Below are 21,288 nucleotides of genomic sequence, written 5' to 3'. Positions count from 1 at the left end.
CAGGTTCCTGGAAACCTGCCAGGTGAGCCGAACAGGGCCAAGTGGAGTCCCCTCTAAAGAATTAGGGGCTGGGGCACTGAGTTTCTGTTGCTTTTCTCTGTCTGTATCAATAACTCAGGAAGATGGTTATCATCATAAGAATGGCAGGATGCAGAAGTCAAGATGCACCTCCTCTTGCTTTCGAGGTAGAGGTTTGCCCCCTGACGACTTTTTAATTGGAGGATAATTGCTTTACAATATTGTGTTAATTCTGCCGTACACGAAGGAGTCAGCTCTATGGACATATATATCCCCTTCCCGTTGGACTTTCCCCCCACCACTACCCCATTGCACCCATCTAGGTCATCACAGAGCACCAAACTGAACGCCCTAAGCTGTACAGCAGCATCCCACTATCTGTTTTACACATCAGCTCGGCTCTGTTCAGTTGCTCAGCTGTGTCCGACTCTGCGACCCCATGGACTGTGGCACGCCAGGCCTCCCTGTCCATCACCAACTCCCAGGGCATACTCAAACTCATGTCCATTGAGTCGGTGATGCCATCCAACCATCCCATCCTCTGTCGTCCCCTTCTCCTCCCGCCTTCAATCTTTCCCAGCATCAGGGTCCTTTCCAATGAGTCAGTTCTTCGCACGAGGTGGCCCAAGTACTGGAGCTTCAGTTGTACACAGGGTAGTGTATATATGTGAATCCTCCCCGTCCCACCCTCTCAATTCACCCCACCCTCCCCGTCCACCACCCACGTCCCTTCTCTAAGTCTGTGTCTCTAAACCCGGCCTGGAAATAGACTCATCTGTACCATTTTTCTAGATTCTACATATATACGTTAATAAACAGTATTTGTTTTTCTGACATGCTTCACTCTGTATGACCAACTCTAGGTCCATCCACATCGCTCCTTGAGGTTGATTTGTTCAGTGGTTCTGCAGAGTTTGTGAGATCAGTGCTCTGCCAACAGTTTCTTTGAGTCAAACTTCCTAAATGTCTGGCCATTGTAACAGGATATTTAACTAGAACCCTGAACATAAATGTCATGAAATAAACCACTAAAAAGGGGGTGGGCAATACCCCCATCACTGCGGTGCTGGTGGTGGTTTAGTCACTCAGTCATGTCCGGGTCTTTTTGACCCTGTGGACTGTAGCCTGCCAGGCTCCTCTGTCCGTGGGATTATCCCGGCAAGAATACTGGAGTGGGTCGCCATTTCCTCCTCCAGGGGATCTTCTTGACCCAGGGATTGAACCCGCGTGTCTCCTGCCTTGCAGGCAGATTCTTTCCTGACTGAGCCAGTTTGGTGGCCATGCATGTCACTCAGAGTGAGAACTTAGGTTGGGTTATCTCCACTTAGAAACTAGGCAGGTCTGTGGTGTTTGTATAAACAAACAGTTCGGAAAGTTCTGCACTACCAGAGGTCAACCAGACTGTAAATACATATTTGCAAATTCCTCTATAATTGTTCGAAAACCATGTAGGCCTGTTCCTGCAGGGCTGGTTACAGAATGTTAACGGGTTAACTCACTCAACATCTGCTTTTGAGGCTGCAGCCAGATTTGCACCATTTCAACATTTACGGGCATAAAGCTGCAGATTGAATGTTTTCCTCCTCCAGCTCTCAGAAAATCAGAATTCATCAGCAATGGACAGTGGCATGGCTGACTAAATGGATTCAGCGTGTGGGCACCGTATTTTCAGCTAGAACACAGGACCCCCTTGGTCCCCGATCTGGTCCAGGATGGCTAACACCTTAATTAAGGAAAGAAATCTCTGCTAACTCTAAAATTTGACATACGATGATGCCCCTGTACGAAGTAATAGATTTCAAGGCATGTGATTCAGAATATATGTCTCTCTGACCTCTGATTTGAGGGTTGTCCTTGAAATGCGTGTTTTTCTGCTATCATATTAAGGGAGATAATCTGCCCTGAATGTCGGCCTCTCATATTCTTTGAGCTATTTTGGATCATGACTGTCAAACCCCACCAACACCCAAAGTCGTCTTGTGCATGTCCCAGGAACCGTATGTTAAATGTCAGATCATCCTGAATTCTAATTACTGACAACACCTCAAGTTTGGGTGAATATCCATCCAACCATTTTCAAGAGTTATGGTGTATTATTCAGGCTATAGGTCTGCTGTAACAAAATGACCCCAATTACAGTGGCAGCAGTGACAGAGCTTTCTCTTTCTCCCATGTAACAGTCCCAAAGGAATAGCTCAGGATGGCAGGTTGCTTTGCTCCACAGTCTTTCAGAGATCCAAGGTCTTACATCTTTTAGCTCTGACTTTCCTGCAGGAATTGTCTTATCTGTAAAGTCAAGGCTGGTTTGCAGATAAATCATGGAAAAGGCAATCGAGGGAGTTTGGTTTATCTCTTAAATTGAAATTGGAGATGACCAGCAAGAACGATTTCACATCCCATTGGCCTAAATTCAATTTCAGAGCTACATTTAACTGCACTGGATCTTAGTGCTGGTTCTGCCTGGGGAGCTATGGGTTCAGCTTCAACTCTATAGCCAAGGAGAAGGAGGGTGTGTTCTGATGGCTGGTCAGGAGTTTCTGTCACACGTAACAACAGAGAGAGAGAGGTTACCTTGTACAAATAAGATCAATGCCACATGGTCATACATTCAACAAATATTTTTAAAATATTGATTTTATCTGTCTGTGCTGGGTCTTAGTTGCAGCATATGGGATCTAGTTCTCTGCCCAGGGATTGAACTCGGGCCCCCTGCTCTGGGAGCTCAGAGTCTTAGCCACCGGACCACTTTTCTTACACATGTAAGAAAAGTATTGTTACACATATTGGGGGTGAAACTATGCAATAGTATAAACACATTTTTCTACTTTTTAAAGACTTGCTTTTTCAGACAGTAGAGGACAACTGGGGAAAAGGCAAGGTTTTTTACCTTCAAGTTGCAGTAAAAATATTCACACCTGTCAAATTCCAACAGCTGGTCGAATCATTGTTCCGTGGCTAAGCCCACAAGAACACTGCTCAGAGAGTCATTTGGGTGTTGGGTCTCATAAATCATAACTTGCTCAGAGCATGTTTCTGAGGCTTCAGGAAGGACTCTTCAGAGGGTGGAATCAAATCGCTGAGATTAAAATCAACCTCAAAGGAGGGTTTTTCCCCCAAAATCACTAAGGCGATAAACACGGCACATCTTGCAGTCAGTCCCCGGATGCAGTACGTCACACCATCTTCAGGGTCCGTGTACTCAAAGCAGTGAACAATAACACGACGACCGCAGCGTGTCACGTGACTCTGATGGTAAACACGGGGACGCAGGAAGTACTCCAGAGGCACCAGGAACACGTTCTTAACTTCATCCGGGTTAGGTCTGGCCTCAAAGTTGGAGTCTATAAATCCTACAACCGGCGTTATCCACATATCCTTCTGAAAGCAGAACACGAAGACACTGAGACGTGAGCGATACAGTTTAAAAAATAAAAAAGTATGTCTAAACGCATGCTAAGCTAAGCTAAGCCACTTCAGTTGTGTCCGACTCTGTACGACTCCATAGACAGCAGCCCACCAGGCTCCCCGTCCCTGGGATTCTCCAGGCAAGAACACTGGAGTGGGTTGCCATTTCCTTCTCCAATGCATGAAACTGAAAAGTGAAAGTGAAGTCACTCAGTCGTGTCTCTTTGCAACCCCATGGACTTCAGCCTACCAGGCTCCTCTGCCCATGGGATTTTCCACACAAGAGTACTGGAGTGGGGTGCCACTGCCTTCTCCCAAACGCATGCTACTTCAGCATAAACTAAGCTCACAGGCCAAAGCAGTCTGTTACATAAAACTTCTTCTATAAGTAAACTTTTATGTCCCTTAAATGGAGGCGTGGGCTTCCCTGGCTCAGTCGTAAAGAATCCGCCTGCCAATACAGATTGGAGACAGGAGACGTGGGTTCGATCCCTGGGTCGAGAAGGTCCTCTGGAGAAGGAAATGGCAACCTACTCCAGTATTCCTGCCTGGAGAATCTCATGGACAGAGGAGCCTAGGAGGCTAGCTGGCGGGGAGATTTCTATTTATAACCACCACTGTTCTGAAATGAACGCAGGGTGCTGTTCCGTGAAAGATTCTACCTGGAGTCTTGCAGGGGAGGCCTGCGGTTTAGTGTAAGAGCTGATGGGGGAGGCATGACCTTGAATGAGAAAGGGAAACGAATTGGGGAATTCCTGAGAGAAAGTGAGTGGGGAAATCCAGGGAGACACTGTGGGGCTGGGCTCCTACAGGAGGACCAATATGCCTGTGGGAGGTCTTGAGGGAGGGCAGCTAATGCGTGTTGAAGAGCAGTGATGACTCAGATGGTTAACTGAATTAATGACGCAAGTCAACATCTGGACCGGGAGCGGAGGAGGGGAGCGCGGGCTCGAGACGTCTGTAAGGTGGGACGTCTGGGGTCGTGAGCTGCCCCGAAGCCCGGACCCAGCAGCAGCCCTCACTGTGCTCGGCCTGCCTGACAGCCTCTTCTGTCACAAGGTCCCCTCAAGCAGCCGCTGAGATGAAGGCTCAGATGCCAAGGGTTTCTTAAGGAAGAGCTCGAGGACAAAGGATTGAGGGCGGGAGCAGGGAAGCCAAGAAGGGATGCTGCGGGCAGCTCCAGCGTATAAAGTGTACCTCGGTCTGTCCCGGGAGATGATGAGGGAGCTGGGCTTTCATCCCCGGCCTCTGCCTGGCCAAGAGTAAATCAAGACAGTGCTGACCCATGGGGGCGGGGCGCGGCTCCAGAGCCTGAGGGCATGAGTATGGAGAGAGAACCAGAGTGTGTGTGTGTGTCTGTGTGTGTCAGAAACACATCCTAAGAGGACTGTTACCGCGTATATACAGAATCGAGAAAAGTGGCACTGATGGATGAACCTACGTGCAGGAAGGGAATGGAGCCGCAGACACAGAGAGCGGCCTCGTGGACACAGAGGGGCAAGGAGAGGGCGGGCGAGGCAGAAAGCAGCATCGCCGTTTGCACACTCTCCTGTGTCAGACAGACGGCTGGCGAGGAGCTGCCGTGTGATACGCGGAGGCCAGCCTAGCGCTCTGCGGTGACCTAGACGGGTGGCACAGGGGAAGGGAGGGAGGCTCCAGAGGGAGGTGATACATGTATAATTACTGCTGATTTGCATTGTTGTATGGTGGAAACCCACACTACACTGTAAAGCAAATTTCCTCCAATTAAGAAATAAATTAAAAAAAAAAAAAAGCATCTGGACAGAGCTTGGAGTGTTGCTCACCGTGCATCCGTGGCTGCTCTCTCCATTCAAACCCCACAGCCTGTGGGCCCCTCGTCTAGAATCCATCAGCCTCCCCCAGGTTCTTCATAACAACCTGCTCCTGAAGAAGCTTTACCAATGGAAACTGGATCAGAAAAAAACTTGCCCATGGCCACACCTGGCTCCCACTTGGCAGAAGCCAGGATTCTACCCTAGGCCTGCTGCCCATATGCTCGAGTCGAGTGCTCAAGTTCTATCAAAATGCTGGTCACCAAATCTCCAAGCTGGCACACCAGTAAGCGGCCCGGAGACCACGAGGCAGCATCCCCAGCTGTGGCTCAGGCCTTCCAGAGGTCTCAGGGCCATGCCTATTAGGCAGGTGCCTGGGCAGGAACTTTGTATGGCCAGTGCCAGCCCTTGAACTGGCATGTCAGAGTCTAAGGAAATTAGTGCAGGAAAGAAAAAGAATCAAAGCAAAGCCTCAAAGGGAGATCAGGGTTTAAGACTGAATGTTCTAGATAGGGAGTCAGGCACGCTCAACAGGGTTCAAGCTCAGCAAAGTAAGAGAGACTGTGGAAACTTGTGGCTGAAGCAGCAACTCTGCACATCCCATGTCTAAAAACACAGGTGTCTGAAATGGCAGGAAAAAGGTAGTATGTGGCAGACATCCCAGGACCCATAAAAGCCTGGATTTTGCCCATTTGCTGAGTTGAAATCCCACAGAGACTGGCTTCTGCTCTGGAAATAGGATGAGCCAGGCTTTAGAGCTCCTGGAAGAAACTGCAGACTATTAGAAACAGCCTTGGAAGTCAGGACACACCACTGAAATGTTACAGGAATCGGGCCTTCAGGAAGCGAACAAAAGGATGGAGACTGGGAGTTACGGGCCACGCGTAGAGAAAAAGGGGAACTGTCCCTCGAGGCCTTTGCAGAGAGAAGCTCATACATGTATGATACAGTGACATGTATGAAGGTCGGTTGGGGGCTGGAAGGCCTGGGAGGGTTAACACCAGGCATGGGGAAAAGCCAGTGACACCCCAAAACATCTCCAGGCATTGCCCTGTGTGTGTTCCCCAAGAGAGAAAATTACCCCCAGTCAAGAATTAGAATTCTGACTGAATTAGAATAGGCTTCTAGGCATTAAATAAATGGCACTTTTGAACCATATTTAAAAAGATTTGCAAAGTCCAAAAAACAAAACAACCCTCACTGGCACTTCTAAATACAGTACATCCTCCTTGAAAGCCTTTCTTCATTCTAATTTCTCGGTGGTGTGATTGGCATTATAGCAGGAGCAGGTCATTTGAACACACACACACACACCTGTGAGGACTGTTGTATGCGATCCCCTTACGGGTGAACTCAGCAGCTCTGGGGACCTTGGAAATGGACTTACTCTCATCTGGGGAACCTATAACCATTATGTGTTTTGTCAAGAGAGTTCTAAAATAAATCTCTAAGATGTCCCAGGAGATTTGCAGCTATCCCCTGAAAAGGGCTCCCATTAGAAAACACAGAGGAAGTAACTGGCATACGTCCTGTCTTAATCCAATGTTACTTTTCTGTCTCGTTTCTTTCTCACTGAGGGCACATTTATGGAATGGCCTTTAGCTTCTTCCAAGCTAAATCTCCTGGGAGTGGTGACCTCTCTATTCTTAAAATTGAGCCAATTACGACAGATGTCAGCATCATTGATCGTCACAAAGGGCAATCTGGCTTTCTAATTTTTAGGCATCAGTGGAATTCTTCCTTTGACATAAAAATTCACATGAAAGCCCAATACTATTTAAAAAAAAAATTATACCTATTCTGATAGGTGATGAGTGAAGTTCACCTCTGGGGGATTATTCTTCCCCCAAGCCTGTAACCTTTGCTTAACCAGGAGAATAGTATCAGATAAACCCAAATTGAGGAGCGTGCAAGAACACACCTGACCTGTGCCCCTCACAAGTGTCAAGGCCATGAGAACAGGGCAGTCTAAGAAACTGGCCCAGACCAGAGACTGAGGAGACAGGCAACCAAGCACAACATGGTGTCCTGCGTGGGATCCCGGACAGAAAGGGGGACATCAGTAGAAAAACTAGTGAAAGGCAAGTAAAGTGTGGAGTTCAGTGATGGTAAAGTGCTGACACTGATTTCTTAGTGTCACAAATGTACCACAGTGATGTCCGATGTCAGTAACAGGGGGACCTGAGCACGGCTACGTGAGAACTCTCTGTGAAATCGGTAACCATTCCAAAATTACAAGTATACATGGAAAATTTTAGACCAGTCAAATAATTCTGTTATGCAACTTTAAATTCACCCTATTTACTCCTTCTGCCCTCCTCCAGGGATCTTCCCGACGTGGGTTTGACCCCTGGGTTGGGAAGATCCCCTGGAGGAGGGCATGGCAACCCATTCCAGTATTCTGGCCCGGAGAATCCCACGCACAGAGGAGCCTGGCAGGCTACAGTCCACGGGGTCACCAAGAATCGGACACGACTGAAGTGCCTTAGCAGGGCACATCACTCCTTCTCCAGTCACTTAGTGTAACAGTGAGAGTGTTGTGATCAGCTCGTAGGAAATGAGGTCCAGCTCTGTCAGTCCCAGGACCCCTTTCGTTGTTATGTTTGTTTGTTTCGTATATACTATCAAATCCTGCTTCAAACAGAAATGCAGTTACAAGTAGTGACTGTTTCTAAACAGCTTCCCTAGATCTCAGGATATTGCTCAATCTATGTGATATGGAGAAGCCTGGTTCCATGGTATGTGCAAAAATGAGTACCTTCAGTGGCCTCCAAGGGGCTAAAATTTGGTATGTGGCATGCTCAAGTGTGTGTTATTTTTTTCAAAAGAATTCTCAAAAATAAACCCATCTAGAGAAAACTGTGAACTGAATGTCAACAAAAGAACACTGAGGCATCTACAGGGTTCCACAGCACTCAGTCTGAAAACCGCTGATGGTGTTCAGCCCTTTCATTTCTGGATGGGGAAGGAGGGGCCCAGATAGGAAGTGGGGGTTGCCCAAGGCCTCTTAGCCCAGTGGGGGCAAAGTCCACACATGAGCCAGAGTCTCTTGACTCTGTACCGCATGCTTGAGGGTCGTGGGATCCTGAAGATAGTCTACCTACTGCGAGCTCACGCGAGTCTAAGCCAGACAGCTCCACCCCCAGCCTTACATCAAACGGCAGTGGCATCAGGCAGCAGACCACCTCCACTTGATGAGGACGCAGCCCCACTTCCTCCTGGGCTTCCCGGAGAGCCGTGGCCACGTCGTCCACGTCCGTAGGTTCGCACTTACCTCCAGGAAAGCAGACCTCTCCGGGTGACCTTCTCAGCTGGATATGGAAGGAACAGAGCCGCCGTGTGGGATTCCAAGTTTGGTACCACTCATTCATTCAACAAGTATGTGCTGAATTTCTGTCTTGTGCCAGAGACCATTCCCATACTTGTGGCAACCAGTAGGGAATAAGACCAGACAGAAAAGTTTTTCTTTTTTTTAAACTTGAGTCCTTTAAAAAATTGAACTAGGAGAATTACCCTCACTTCTGATTTTTCTCTCCTTGCCCTCCAAAGATAGCATACACACACACAGATTTACACTGATGGAGAAAAAAGGCAGAACAAAAGGATAATGAAAAGGCCAGCATTCTGAATGGATAACCTTTATCGAGTGCTTACGGGTCTGGGCACAATGCTTCAGATGGATTTCTTGTCAATGAGTCTGAACAATTCTATAAGCAACTATTTTTTAAAATTGAGATGAAATGTTATTCCTTAAAAAACTTAATATATTTTTTAAAGTACAGTTGATCTACAATGTTGTGTTAGTTTCTGGTATACAGCAAAGTGATCTGGATACACACATATACACACTATACCTGGGGTGGGATTAATCTAAAACAGTGGCTCTTGGTGGGGGCAGTTTTACGCCCCCCATCCCTGGTGGGCTGCCGTCTCTGGGGTTGCACAGAGTCGGACACGACTGAAGCGACTTAGCAGCAGCATCCCTGCCAAGAGAGCAGGCGATATCTGGAGACATATGTGGCTGTCACAAACTGTGTGTGTGGTCTGTGTGTGTGTGTGTTACTGGCTTCTAGTGCAAAGAGGCCAGGGATATTGTTAAACGTCCCATAATGTACGGGGTAACTCTCACAACAAAGAATTATCCAGCCCGAATGGTGATGGCTGGATAAGAAACCCTGGCATAAAAGTATTTTAAATTACTTGCTAGCTCAATTGCTTATTTTACTTTCCAAAACTTCTCCGTAAAAAGCCACATGATTCTGTGGCTTCATGTACCCCTTGAACATCACAACTTTGAAAGCCCAACTGAGAATCTGGAACCTCAAACTATGTGCCAGTGACCACATTTCATGGGGTTTTCAAACATCCTGAGACCTTAAGGCCAGGAACCTTTCCGTCACTTACCTTCTCTGACCGGAGGGTGAACAACAGGTAAAGTTTCCCATCTTTAGCCAACAAAGGTAGAAGGATCGAACATTTGTTAGATGAACAGTGAGAATATTCGGTCCCACAGTCATGCTTTTTTAAGCGGGCCTTAGCGTCATCTATCAAACTGTTTCTAAAATGGAAACAAACCACACAGTTTAGTAACCCGGGTTATGATAAAAAGCTCCTAAACTGCATGATGTTTCTGCTTTGCTATGTGTCCTGCTGCTGCTGCTGCTAAGTCGTTTCAGTCATGTCCGACTCTGTGCGACCCCATAGACGGAAGCCCACCAGGCTCCCCCATCCCTGGGATTCTCCAGGCAAGAACACTGGAGTGGGTTGCCATTTCCTTCTCCAGTGCATGAAACTGAAAAGTGAAAGGGAAGTCGCTCAGTCGTGTCCGACTCTTAGCGACCCCATGGACTAGAGCCTACCAGGCTCCTCCATCCATGGGATTTTCCAGGCAAGAGTACTGGAGTGGGGTGCCGTTGCCTTCTCCGACTTTTTAATAATATGACAGCAATAATAATACCCAAATCATGTGACTTTTGGTAAGATAAAATGAGGCAAAAATTACTAAGAACACAGTTTAGTGCCTGAGTTCACTTTAAAATCTAAATTAATTTTGAATGATGATAAAATATTCTTTCAACTGTGCAACAGTTCAGTGCTGAAACCCACAGTAATACTCAGGAAGACAGATTTGCAGAGCAAGTTCATTGTTACAAAGGTTACACCATCGTAAGGTTAAGGGCTTTCTCTTAACCTGGCCCTTACGTCACATTATCAAACCCTTGTCTTCAAATACCTTATAACACTGGTTCCCAAACTTATGCAGCAACAGAGTCACCCAGAGGGCATGTTACAACAAAGACTGTTGGGTCCACTTGTGACTTAGTAAAATCCAAGTATTTAGGCTTTAACCACACATTGTTCTCTGAATTCATAACTATGGGTTAAGGCAATTTTGTGTAAGGGGCAAAAGCTGGTGTTTAAGTAAGCCAGACTGGTTTCAAAGTGTTAGGACTGACCTCTCTAAGCCCCCCTTTCCTGATGTGTGACATGTTGAGGATGTTTGTAAGGATTAAATGATCCAGTTCTGTGGCTGCCATTTAAATGTCTCAGTCCTCAGATGCCCCACTCCAGTACTCTTGCCTGGAAAATCCCATGGATGGAGGAGCCTGGTAGGCTCTAGTCCATGGGGTCGCTAAGAGTCGGACATGCCTGAGCGACTTCCCTTTCACTTTTCACTTTCATGCATTGGAGAAGGAAATGGCAACCCACTCCAGTGTTCTTGCCTGGAGAATCCGAGGGACAGGGAGCCTGGTGGGCTTCTGTCTCTGGGGTCGCACAGAGTCGGACACGACTGAAGCGACTTAGCAGCAGCAGCAGTCCTTAGATGCATAGTTGCTTGCCAGAGATGTGTGCTATTTCTTGCCTCTTTCTAGGAGATAGGATGCTCAATAATGTAGTTAGGAAACTGCAGTGGGTGTTGAAAGTGCCCCAGTGGCCTGAAGAGTCACAGGAATGCTGGCACTGGAGGGGACTCCAGAGCACATCCTAGTGCACACAGGCCGGGGTCCAGAAAAGGAAACTAGAACTTCCGACCAGCAATGTGAGGGACTGCTTAAAAGTGTGGTGCCCAGAGCTGACCACAGGGACCAGCAGAAGCAACAGTCTGCAAAACCGTCCACGTAAGGAGCTGGTGCTCGGAGTAATCGCCAGGTAAACACTACTGTCGGTACATTCTGTACTACATTCTGGGTGGGCTCATTGCACCTTCTGTCCATGCTTTTCTCATTAAGGTGAAAACACGATCACGTTCCAGGCTCAGAGAGTTTGTGTAACTGAGGCTGGAAGTAGCCTGGGGACCTTGAACCGGGCGCTGCCTGGTGCGGGCTCGCTGTTCGACGGCTGAGGCTCGGCGAGCGGAAGAGGGAAGCCCTCGGGGGCTGTGCGCCCCCCAAGTGTGCAAACCCGGCTCTGTCTTTGGCGGGGGAAGGCGCGAAGGCCCGGGGATCCTGCGAGCTGCCAAAGGAGGTGAGCGTCCGGAGCGTGGGGCTCCGGAAGGAGGACAGGCGGGACCCGCAACAAGTAGCCAGAAGGCCCCGGCCACCCACGGCCCGCAACCTGTCCGGCCGCGCAGTGATCAAGGCAGGGCCAGGCCCGGCTCGGGGTGCCAGAGGTCGGGGAGGCCTTACCTGCCAGGTTCCTGGGGAGGGCCGGGTCGCGACATCGTCCCGGGAAAAGTTCGCTTCTTGCCAGCAACGCGTCCCAGGGAACTCTGCCGGACGAGCATGCGCAGAGCAGCTCCGGGCCTGGGGCGGGGAGAGAGGCGGGGCCCGGATCTGGGGGCGGGGCCTGGCTTAGGTCGCAGGGCGGGACCGAGAGCCGAGGCTGAAGATCGGGGCGGGGCGGGGCTAGTGGGGCGGGGCGAGGCGTGGGGGGCAGGGCTAGTGGGGGCTTAAGGCCCCGCCTTCCTGGTCGCGCAGAGCTTCTTCCTGCTTTCCCTCAAAGGCAAGAGCTAAAGGAAGAATTCTGAAATTGACAATTGTTGAAAATGGGGAAAGGGCAGTGCTGGTGACTTGAGAGAATTCTAACATTCGTACTCACCGTTGCTAGGAGGTCATGTTGGTTCAATTTTTCTGAACAGCAGTCCACACATGTTTACCCAGCATCTACTTTGCAGGCCGGACGGTGAGAGAACAGACGACACGGAGCTTACAGTCAAATAGGAGAGAGGGAGACAGAACTCAGACAATTACCTAGATGAAGCCGTTAGTCCCTGGGGAGCATGTGAGGGAGAAGCAAATCAGAGAAAGCTTCCCAAAGAGACTGGTATCCGAGCTGACCCGGCAAGCTGCTGTTCTTGAAGTGTGGTCCTGGGAGAAGCTGCGACCGTCCACATCAGCAGCGTCTGTGTGCTGTTAAAAATGGATAGACTCTCGGGTCGCACCCAGGAGATGCTGGATCAGAAACTGGGTGTAGAGCACAGTGAGCTGTATTGTAAGGGAGTTCTGTTGCTCTGACAGGGAGAAGGGCAGGGGGGAGAGTTTCAGGAAAAAGAATGAATTTGTGCAAAGATCCCAGAAGTAGCTGAAGAAGATCAGTGAGAGGGAGCCTGGTTTGAGCTGACATTCAAGAAGTCAATTCAGAGACGGAAGGCTAAGGCTGACTTCTCCATCCTGCACAGGAGGTGCAATGCCCAGGGCCCCCCATAATTTCAGGACTCCATGAAAAATGTTTTAATTTTCATTTCTTTCTTTCTTTTTTTGCCACCTTGAATGGCCTATGCAGTGAAAGCACCAAGTCCTAACTACTGGATTGCCAGGGAATTCCTTAACTTTAATTTCTTTCAAAAGAAGAAAATGAATATAATAAGAAGCAGTATATAATAATGAATTCTGATTGGGTTATATTCATCTTTAACCAATGCAGTCCTAAAATAATATTCATTTTATTATTTAATGGAGAAAGGTCCATAAAACCAAAATTACCTAGGGCCCATGAAAATAACAATGTAGCCCTGGTCGTGGGATAGTTGGGCCACAGTTTGCAGGACCTCCAAGACCACTGAGCTCAGCTGTTCACCTTGCCAGTTTGCCAAGGCTGGGAAAGCCCAAACCAAAAGCTTGATGGCATCCTAAGAATAGTGATGATAGTTGTTCTCTTAAATGTTAGTGTACTTAGTCCTCTGAGCAACCCCATGAAGTAAGGTTATTCCCACAGAGGTATTGCCATCCTCACTCTCCAGATCAGGAAATTTAAAAATGTCTCTTGCTTTGGGAACTTCCCTAGTGATCCAGTGGTTAAGACTGGATGCTTCCCATGCAGGGGGCGTGGGGTTAAGGTTAGATCATTCTGACCTCTTGAGTTCATTTATTTTGATGCAACCTCTCGCAAGCAACTGGCCTGTGAATTATGTGGATCTGATTGGCAGTGAGACAGAGATGAATCGACATATCCATTGCAGATACTTTGTGCCAGGCATGTCTAAAGTGCAGCCCCCTGACCTCCAAGACCTCTTAGTCTGTTGGGGATGATAATGAATGTGTAGTGTGCACTAGCTCTGTATAAAAAGAGTGAAGATGGAGTTGGGGGCTGGAGATTATTGTTCAAGCATTCTATTTTCTCTTCTTTCGCCCATCCTTTGGTTGAATCCTCCTTTTGAAGATGAACAAACTGAGGCTCATAGTGGGTCAGTGCCTTGCCCATAGTCACACAGCAGGGAGCTGGCACTCGAATAGGTTTTGAGGGCTAGGTGGGGTTTCAAGAGGCCAAAGTGGGGGCAGTGGCATTCCAGGCAGAGGGAACAGCAGAAACCAAAGCTTGAGTGAAGAGTTTCAGAGAGTCAAGGAGTGCAGCGTGGCTGGAACAAAAAGGGCATCTTGCAGAGTGGAGCCCTGGGAACAGTGGAGAAAGCTTTGGAAACCACAGCAAGATGGAGGTTGAACTTCTTTCTGAAGGAAGAAGAATGAACAGGTCTGGGTTTTCAGGAAGATCTCTGTGGAATCAGGGTGGGAGATGGATTAGAAGTGAGGAGAAATTGGGGGGCAATTGGAGGTGGGAGCTCTTCTAAAAGTCCGGACTGAAAGAACCAGAAAAAAAAAATGCTTTAAACCTTCTGAAAAATACCTATCCGTTCTCTGACATCAGAAAGGAGGGGGTCTGGATTGCCTTCGTGTAAAAAAGCAGCATCCTGAGATGCTTTGCTGTGTACCAAGGCTAAATGCAGGGCATCTGCTTTCAATCAGAAATACTGCTCAAAAAACACTTAGCTGTTATGGCTTTTGTAATGCTGGAAGCCATAGCACAGGGAGCATTACAAGGTAATATGCATCTCTCTCTCTCTCTCTCTCTCTCTCTCTCTCTCTCTGTGTATATATATATATATATATATATATATATATATATATATATATATGTATGCAAAACAATACAGGATTCAAGGTTAATGGGCAGTGTCTTCTAGGGGAAATAACTTGTCTCTGTAGCTTTTGCACACAGATTTGTTGGTAGCGACATAAATTCTGGAAAATGTGTTGAAGAAAAACAAAGCTATAAAAAGGTTCAGGCCAGCCTGCAAAGCCAACACCTCCATGTGCATTTCAGTCAAAGAGGCACATCCCGAGGGCCAGGGTGGACCTTATCTGCAGTCCACCCACCTGGAAACTTAATTTGAGCAGCACTTTAAGGCCAGGTCTGGGTGGTGCAGAGATCAAGAAAATACCAACCAGCCTTTGGAGCAAAGGATGTCTGGGGAAAAAGACCTACACAAACAATTAGCTTTAATGCCAGAAAAGTGCTCTAATCCAGGAGGGTGGGGGCAGAGTACTCTGGAGAGTGAGGAGCGGTGGGGAAGGGATTAATTCTGCCTGGGAGTAGGCAGTGGGCTCCAGGTAGAATGTGGAGGGAAAGTAAGATAATAGGAAACACTAAGCATTTAGTGTTATATTCCCAGGAAATAAAGCTCAAGTATAGTGGGAATTCCTAATAATGTACTTTCACGGCCTTGAGAAATTTCACAGAAATAGCACCTGGAAAAACGGCATATGTTAAGAAACTGTGTTTTTCTTAAGAATAATCTTGTTACAAACCTCAAGGCCAGCCCCAGAAGGGAGTATGACTGGGATCATGAAAGCATGGGTCGGGTTGGTGTCAGGCATGAACGCTGCCTATGCACTTGCTAATTGTTCCCGAGACTAGCCCAGAAGGGACCGGTCTGGGGTAAAACAAGGAGATTTGGACTATGTCGGTGTAGTGTCTAAGAAAGATAAGATCAGAGACAGTCTTGCAGTCTGCACAAAGGAACAAAAGCTAGACTCTGAGTGGACGCTGCACCGCAGTCCAGTAGAGGCTGCCGGCCTCCGGACCCACTGCACCAGATTTTGCGTTGTCTTCATTGTCGTCGCTCGTTTCTCGACCATTATGGCGACATTCAAGAAATGGGAGTTTCCTCTGCTCCTTCCTCAGTTTGCGAAGGTCTCTAAATTCCTGCTGGGAAGTGTCAGAGGGGAGCTTTCAGGTTCATTCTCACCTATCAGTCAGGGGATGATGGTTACAATTGCTGGGCTGGGCCCTGCAGACGAGTCTCCATCACTTCCCTCCACCCCCCACCCCTCTCCCCAGCAAATCAGAGAGAGTTAAGGAGGCACAGACTTGGCCCTCCTAACAGAGGAAGGTGTATTTATTTATTCTTGGCTGCACGGGGTCTTCGTTGCTGAGTATGGGCTTTCTCTAGTTGTGGCGAGCTTTCTCTCGTTGGGGTTCGAGGCCTTCTTATTGTGCTGACTTCTCTCGTTGTGGAACACGGGCTCTAGACACGTGGGCTTCAGCAGCTGCAGCCTGTGGACTTAATTGCCCTGCAGCATGTGAAATCTTCCAGGACCAGGGATTGAACCCATGTCCCCTGCTTTGGCAGGAAGATTCTTAGCCACTGGACCACCAGGGAAGCCGTAGTAGAGGAAGTAGACAGAGTTCTTTGAAGATTAGGTTGAAACAGAAATTCCTTTTTGAACAGGTCAGGGGTTCTCAGTCTCAAAAATTATCCGGGGGCAAGGATGCTGCATGGACATCTAAGTGCCCTGAATCCCACCCCACAGGTACTTATCTCAGGGTGGAAATTCATCTAGGAACATGCATTTCTAAGCAAGCTTCTAGGTGATTCTGATGTAGCAGCAAAGGCACTAGTTTAAATGCTCCCAAGGGAGTGCTCCCAAGGGAGATGAGATGTTTGATGCCAAAAGGATAAAAGTCACCACCTTCTAACACTGGGTGATGTAGCAGCCCTAGAGGGAAGGCAGATGGTGGCCAGCCAGTGCCAGGAGCCATCATTCCTGGTAGCAATGAGACAATTTTCCTTTAAGGGCTTGGGAGCTGGCAACTCAGGCAGGTCCATCTCAGCAGAGACTCCGGGGCAGTTGAGCGGATTGTTCTGTACAAAGTTGGCTGGGGTGGACGGATCCCTACTTACTGTGGTTTTTGCATTTTGGTAAAAGATCCATTTAAAAAAAAAAAAAGATAAGACTCTTTGTAACTCCATGGACTGTAGCCCACCAGGTTCCTCTATCCATAGAATCCTTCAAGCAAGAGTACTGGACTGGGTTGCCATTTCCTTCTCCAGGGGATCTTCCTGACCCAAGTATTGAACCCGGGTCTCCTGCATTGCAGGCAGATTCCTTGCCATCTGAGCCACCAGGGAAGCCCCATTAAAGGGAAAGAGTTTGTGAATTTGGTTCAGAATGTTTTCAAAGTTGAGTGCCCATTCTTGGGCTTGGCATCAAGTTGGATGTTGGAGATACAGGGACACTGGACAGTTGGTCCTTATTGTTGAGGATTTTGATGTCAAATATGGCAGCAAGTAATTTTGGTCTGCGTAGAAATCTTCTGGGGGTAATTAAACATGTAGATTCTTGGGCTCCTGCCTCATTTGCAAGGCAAATACATCTGCACTTGTGACTAGACCTTGGGTGATTCTGAAACAAGTCTAAACTTTGAAAGGGGGAGAAAACAGAACTTGAATATGGAAAAAATAAAAGAGTAAAAATCAGTCAGGCCCAGGAAGTCTGGATAGACACAGGAGCGAAGAAGTCGGTGACCTGAGACAGTCCTTGATTTTTCTGGCAGCAGGTGTGGACTGGGAACAAAAGATTAGATAGGGATGATTGGGGAAAATGCTTCTAGAACGGCCCCAGACTACAAAAGCGTAAATTGCTGGGCATTTATTTCCCAGTACTGCCAATGTGATTTTTCAAAGTAATTCATGATGCTTTTTCATTCATGTTTAATTTTCATTGTGTAATAACAATAAAACAGATATATGATTGCATATTAAGATGCCTTAAATCTCTGAGTTTCTTTGATCCAGGCCTGCCAAAAACTGACAATAACTGATGAGCGCCAATCTTTCACAGATTTCTCTACTCTTGTCAGGTCTTATTTCTGTGCACCTTTAGAAATGAGATAGAGATTAGTTATATTTGATTCCTTAACAGTCGTGTAATCTTTGTGTAATGGAACAATCAAGTAGGTTTAATTGCCAGTAACAACTGTGCTGGGAAATTTGTAATCTAAATGAAGGCTCAGCCTAGGATGCACAGAATGGCATGACTGCACAACAGGATGAGAAGCAGTCTGGTCTCAATTAGCATGTGAATTAGTTAGCAAATTGGCTTAAGGTTTTCCAGCGCATGTGGGAAGCTCAGCCTCAGTGGAAGAAACAGATTCTACTCTACAGGGAATTCTGTAGAATTCCTCTGTGCCTTCACCTTGGCCTTGAGTCTGCCCACCAGGAACTCAGCATTCAACCCTGATTGAACCCCATTGCTTGTACAGGTTGGTGAGAGGAGATGGAAACTTACATCCCTCCCCAGTCCAGACTCCACCACTTACCTAGCGTGGTGCCTTCTCCAACCCACTCTTTCTGCCTCAGCAGAAAGCATGCTAACTGTGCTCTGCTCTCAGGGCTGCAGTGTCTCTTGGTGTATCTGGGATAATGAACACTGCGAGGTGGACAAACTCTTTAAGAAGGATGCCATCCATCTGCGGCTAGCCTCTGGTTCCATGTTGATCCTTTGGCCGGGTTGTCTTTTTTTAAAAAAATATTTTAAAGAATTAGTTAATTAATGTATTTTTGGCTGGGTCAGGTCTTTGTTGCTGCCCTGGCTCCTTCTCCAGTCGTGGGGCTGCTCTCTAGTTGTGGCGTGCAGGGTTCTCATTGCAGAGGCCTCTCCTGCTGCAAAGCATGGGCTCTACCATAGGAGGGCTTCAGCCGCTGCAGCACGTGGGCTCAGTAGCTGCCGCGTCCAGGCTCCGGAGCACAGGCTCAACAGTCGTGGTGCACAGCCTCAGTCGATCTGTGACCAACGGGGTCCTCCAGGATCAGGGATCGAACTGTGTCTCCTGCATTGACAAGAAGACTCTGCACCACTGAGCCACCAAGGAAGCCCCAGCCTGTCTCAAAAAGACCACACAATAGTCTTGTCAGGGCTGGAGGGCACTGGCCACAATTCAAGGTCTTCAGGGGAAGCCAGAAAAGAACATGGGCTGTCACGGAGTAATTTCAAGGGTCTGATGGTGGAGGATTCTACTTCTAGCAGCCACTGTCCAGCAGGACATTCTACAATGATGGAAATGCTCTCTGTTGGCACTTTCTAATGCAGTGACAGCTAACCACATGTGGGTATTGAACACTTGAAATGTGGCTCATGTGACAGAACTAAATTCTAAATTTTCATTTTTAAAATATTTATTTATTTGGTTGTGCTGGGTCTTAGTTGTGGCACGAAGGATCTCCTGTCTTCCTTGCTGCGTGCACGATCTTTAGTTGGGGCATGTGGAATCTAGTTCCCTGACCGGGGATCAAACCCAGGCCCCCTGCTTGGGAGCGAGGAGTCTTAGCCACTGGACTACCAGGGAAGTCCCTAAATTTTATTTACTTTTAGATAATTTAAAGAGTCATATGTGGCTTGTGGCTACCATATAAGTACAGTCAGAGGGTTGTAATTTCTAAATTTCCTTCTGTCTTTCCATCTTCTTAGAAACATCAGCTGATGTCTTCTACACAGGGTATCATATCTTCCTGGTTAAAAACTTGCTTTGAGAAAAATTCCTGGAGGTCCCCCCCAGGGTATTTTGGGGAGATGGAGCTGAATGCCAGCATCACTATTTCTTTTCTTTTACAAAGAAGGTAAGCTGACATTCCCCTCCATGGGCACCCATTCCTCTCCCACCACCTATCACATTAGTGAAGGCACTGAAACCAGCTTTTAGTTTTACTGGAGACAATAAGCTGTTAGCAACCAAGTGCCTATTTATACCTGCTCCGTGGTGAGTTGTGTTGATTTATATGTTGTTAACGACAACTAGACGTCATACCACTCGTTAAAGAATTAATACTGTGGATGGGGAATAAAGTATTTCCCAAAGTATGTTCCAAGCAACCTCAGACGGAAGATGTGCGCTCTACGAAGGCACAGTGGGCACATTCATTTTGGGAAGTCTGCGTTTCGTCCTACTCTTGCAGGTATGCAATCTATTTTAATATGTCTCATCTTTAATTGTGTCATAGCCAGTTCTTTTAGCGACAAAAGCAAGTTTACTTGGGAACAGCCAGAGGAATTGCCATTTCGGCTATATAAAAATGGCAGATTGTAGGCAAATCCAGAGAACAAAGAAGGGGAATTTGCTTTTATAAGGAAATAGGGTGGGGCGTGTTGAGAAAGGGCTATAAAACCACAGAGTCCATTGGAGGAGATTAGGAGCCCAGTGTATGGAGGTTTCTCATTGGAGGAGATTGGGAGCCCAGTGTATGGAGGTTTCTCATTGGTGGAGTTTCCCCAGCCTCTGATTGGCTGGGCTGTCAGGCCAAGAGACATCTTCCTCTTCCTGCTGGACTGCAGAACAGGCGACAGCTTCCTGTGGGAGATTCAGGTACTGTCTCGTCCTGCGTGGAGTCATTGGCTATGCATGGCAGGGACATGGGACCTCCACCTTCGGGCCTGTCTTGACTCCAGTTTTACCGGAAGTTTCATTAATTCCACACACGGTGAAGTTTTCAAAATATTCAGCTGTAAAGAAATCTACTTCACTTTGTTCAACGCAACTTTTCTCTGATGTACTTGGCCATAGACTTCTTTTTGCCCCCGTGATACCCACTAACATTGATTTGAACTGGTGTCCCGTGTTTTGTTGGTGAATGTAGCACTTTGAGTGGTGCTACATTAAGAGTGATGGGTAAGGATATAGGGGAAGGATGAATATTGCCCCCGAGGATAAAGGCCAACTTCACGGAGAAGCCTGCTGCTGCTCCCATTCCTTTAACTTACTTTGTTTTTCTTCAGGGCATTCATCACTGAATGATATAATACATATTTAGTTTTCCTAAATTCTCTGGTCCTCCATCCCCCCCCACCCCGCCAAATCTAAGCTCCAGGAGAGAGGGAACAGTGTAGTAATATCTTTTCCTCACTGCTGTGGCTGCAGCACCTAGATCATCAATGCATGACTTTTGACCGAATTTGGTAAAGAAAACATTTCAACTGGGCTTTAAAGGGGAGGAAGGATTTTGAGGTGCTAGAAGTTCATTCTGGAAGGAAGGAGAAGCACAGAAGAATAAAAGCAATTAACGAGTTGTCAAGAAGCTGGCTTTGTTTGAAGCCAGAGTGCTGACTCCCAGGGGCAGGAGATAACACTGCAAGGATTCACTGAGGCCAGTACATAAATTGAGAGAGGGGTGGTGGTGGTAGTGGTGGTGGTCGCTGGCTCGCTTTATAGGAGCATTTTCTAAGAGGGGCAAGAAACTGGAGGTACCACACTATCTCCAGAGAGTGTTAGATTCTTTACTGGGGAAGAGGCACTGTTGAGGGAGTGAGCCACTCTATTTTCTGGCATTCTGGCCAATTTACTTGCCTACAAATAAATCCATTGATATATATGCGTGGTGATATGCATGCATGATATATATCTGCTATCTGCTTTTGTACATTTTTATGAAATTGTGCATTTAAAGTGAACTTGCGCCAATGTGTCTACATAGAAGCCAAATTCATAACCTGAAACATGCACGACCAGTGGCTATCAAAGGTTGCCACCCTTATAAACTCGTCTCGGACGTTGAGGAGATGAGTCATCCTTCTGGGAAAAGGGC

General features: G+C 47.4%; 1 protein-coding gene across 2 annotated transcripts; it reads right to left on the bottom strand.

Annotated features, from left to right (window-relative positions):
- Nucleotides 1-839: 839 nt before the first annotated feature.
- Nucleotides 840-11,951, bottom strand: NUDT7 (nudix hydrolase 7). 2 transcript variants are annotated; one of them, XM_061386818.1, is made up of 4 exons: nucleotides 11,843-11,951; nucleotides 9,621-9,774; nucleotides 8,369-8,527; nucleotides 840-3,396 (listed from the first exon to the last, which is right to left on the bottom strand). In XM_061386818.1, the coding sequence occupies exons 1-4, from the start codon at nucleotides 11,938-11,940 to the stop codon at nucleotides 3,028-3,030; spliced, it is 780 nt and encodes a 259-aa protein (XP_061242802.1). In that variant the 5' UTR covers nucleotides 11,941-11,951; the 3' UTR covers nucleotides 840-3,027. The 2 variants fall into 2 exon arrangements, with proteins under 2 accessions (XP_061242802.1, XP_061242803.1); XM_061386819.1 differs by lacking the exon at nucleotides 8,369-8,527.
- Between the last annotated feature and the right edge of the window lie 9,337 nt (nucleotides 11,952-21,288).

This window comes from Bos javanicus, chromosome 18, assembly GCF_032452875.1.
Source record: "Bos javanicus breed banteng chromosome 18, ARS-OSU_banteng_1.0, whole genome shotgun sequence".
Taxonomy (NCBI): Eukaryota; Metazoa; Chordata; class Mammalia; order Artiodactyla; family Bovidae; genus Bos; species Bos javanicus.
The sequence above is the reverse complement of the archived record's forward strand: the minus strand, read 5'-3'. Positions and strand labels throughout refer to the sequence as shown.

Coding starts and splice junctions, on each gene's coding strand:
- NUDT7 (XM_061386818.1), bottom strand. CDS start 11,940: ATGCTCGTCCGGCAGAGTTCCCTGGGACGCGTTGCTGGCAAGAAGCGA. Junction 8,528..9,620: donor TCACCCTCCGGTCAGAGAAG/GTAAGTGACGGA, acceptor TTCCATATCCAG/CTGAGAAGGTCACCCGGAGA. Junction 3,397..8,368: donor TGATGCCACTGCCGTTTGAT/GTAAGGCTGGGG, acceptor TTCTGCTTTCAG/AAGGATATGTGGATAACGCC.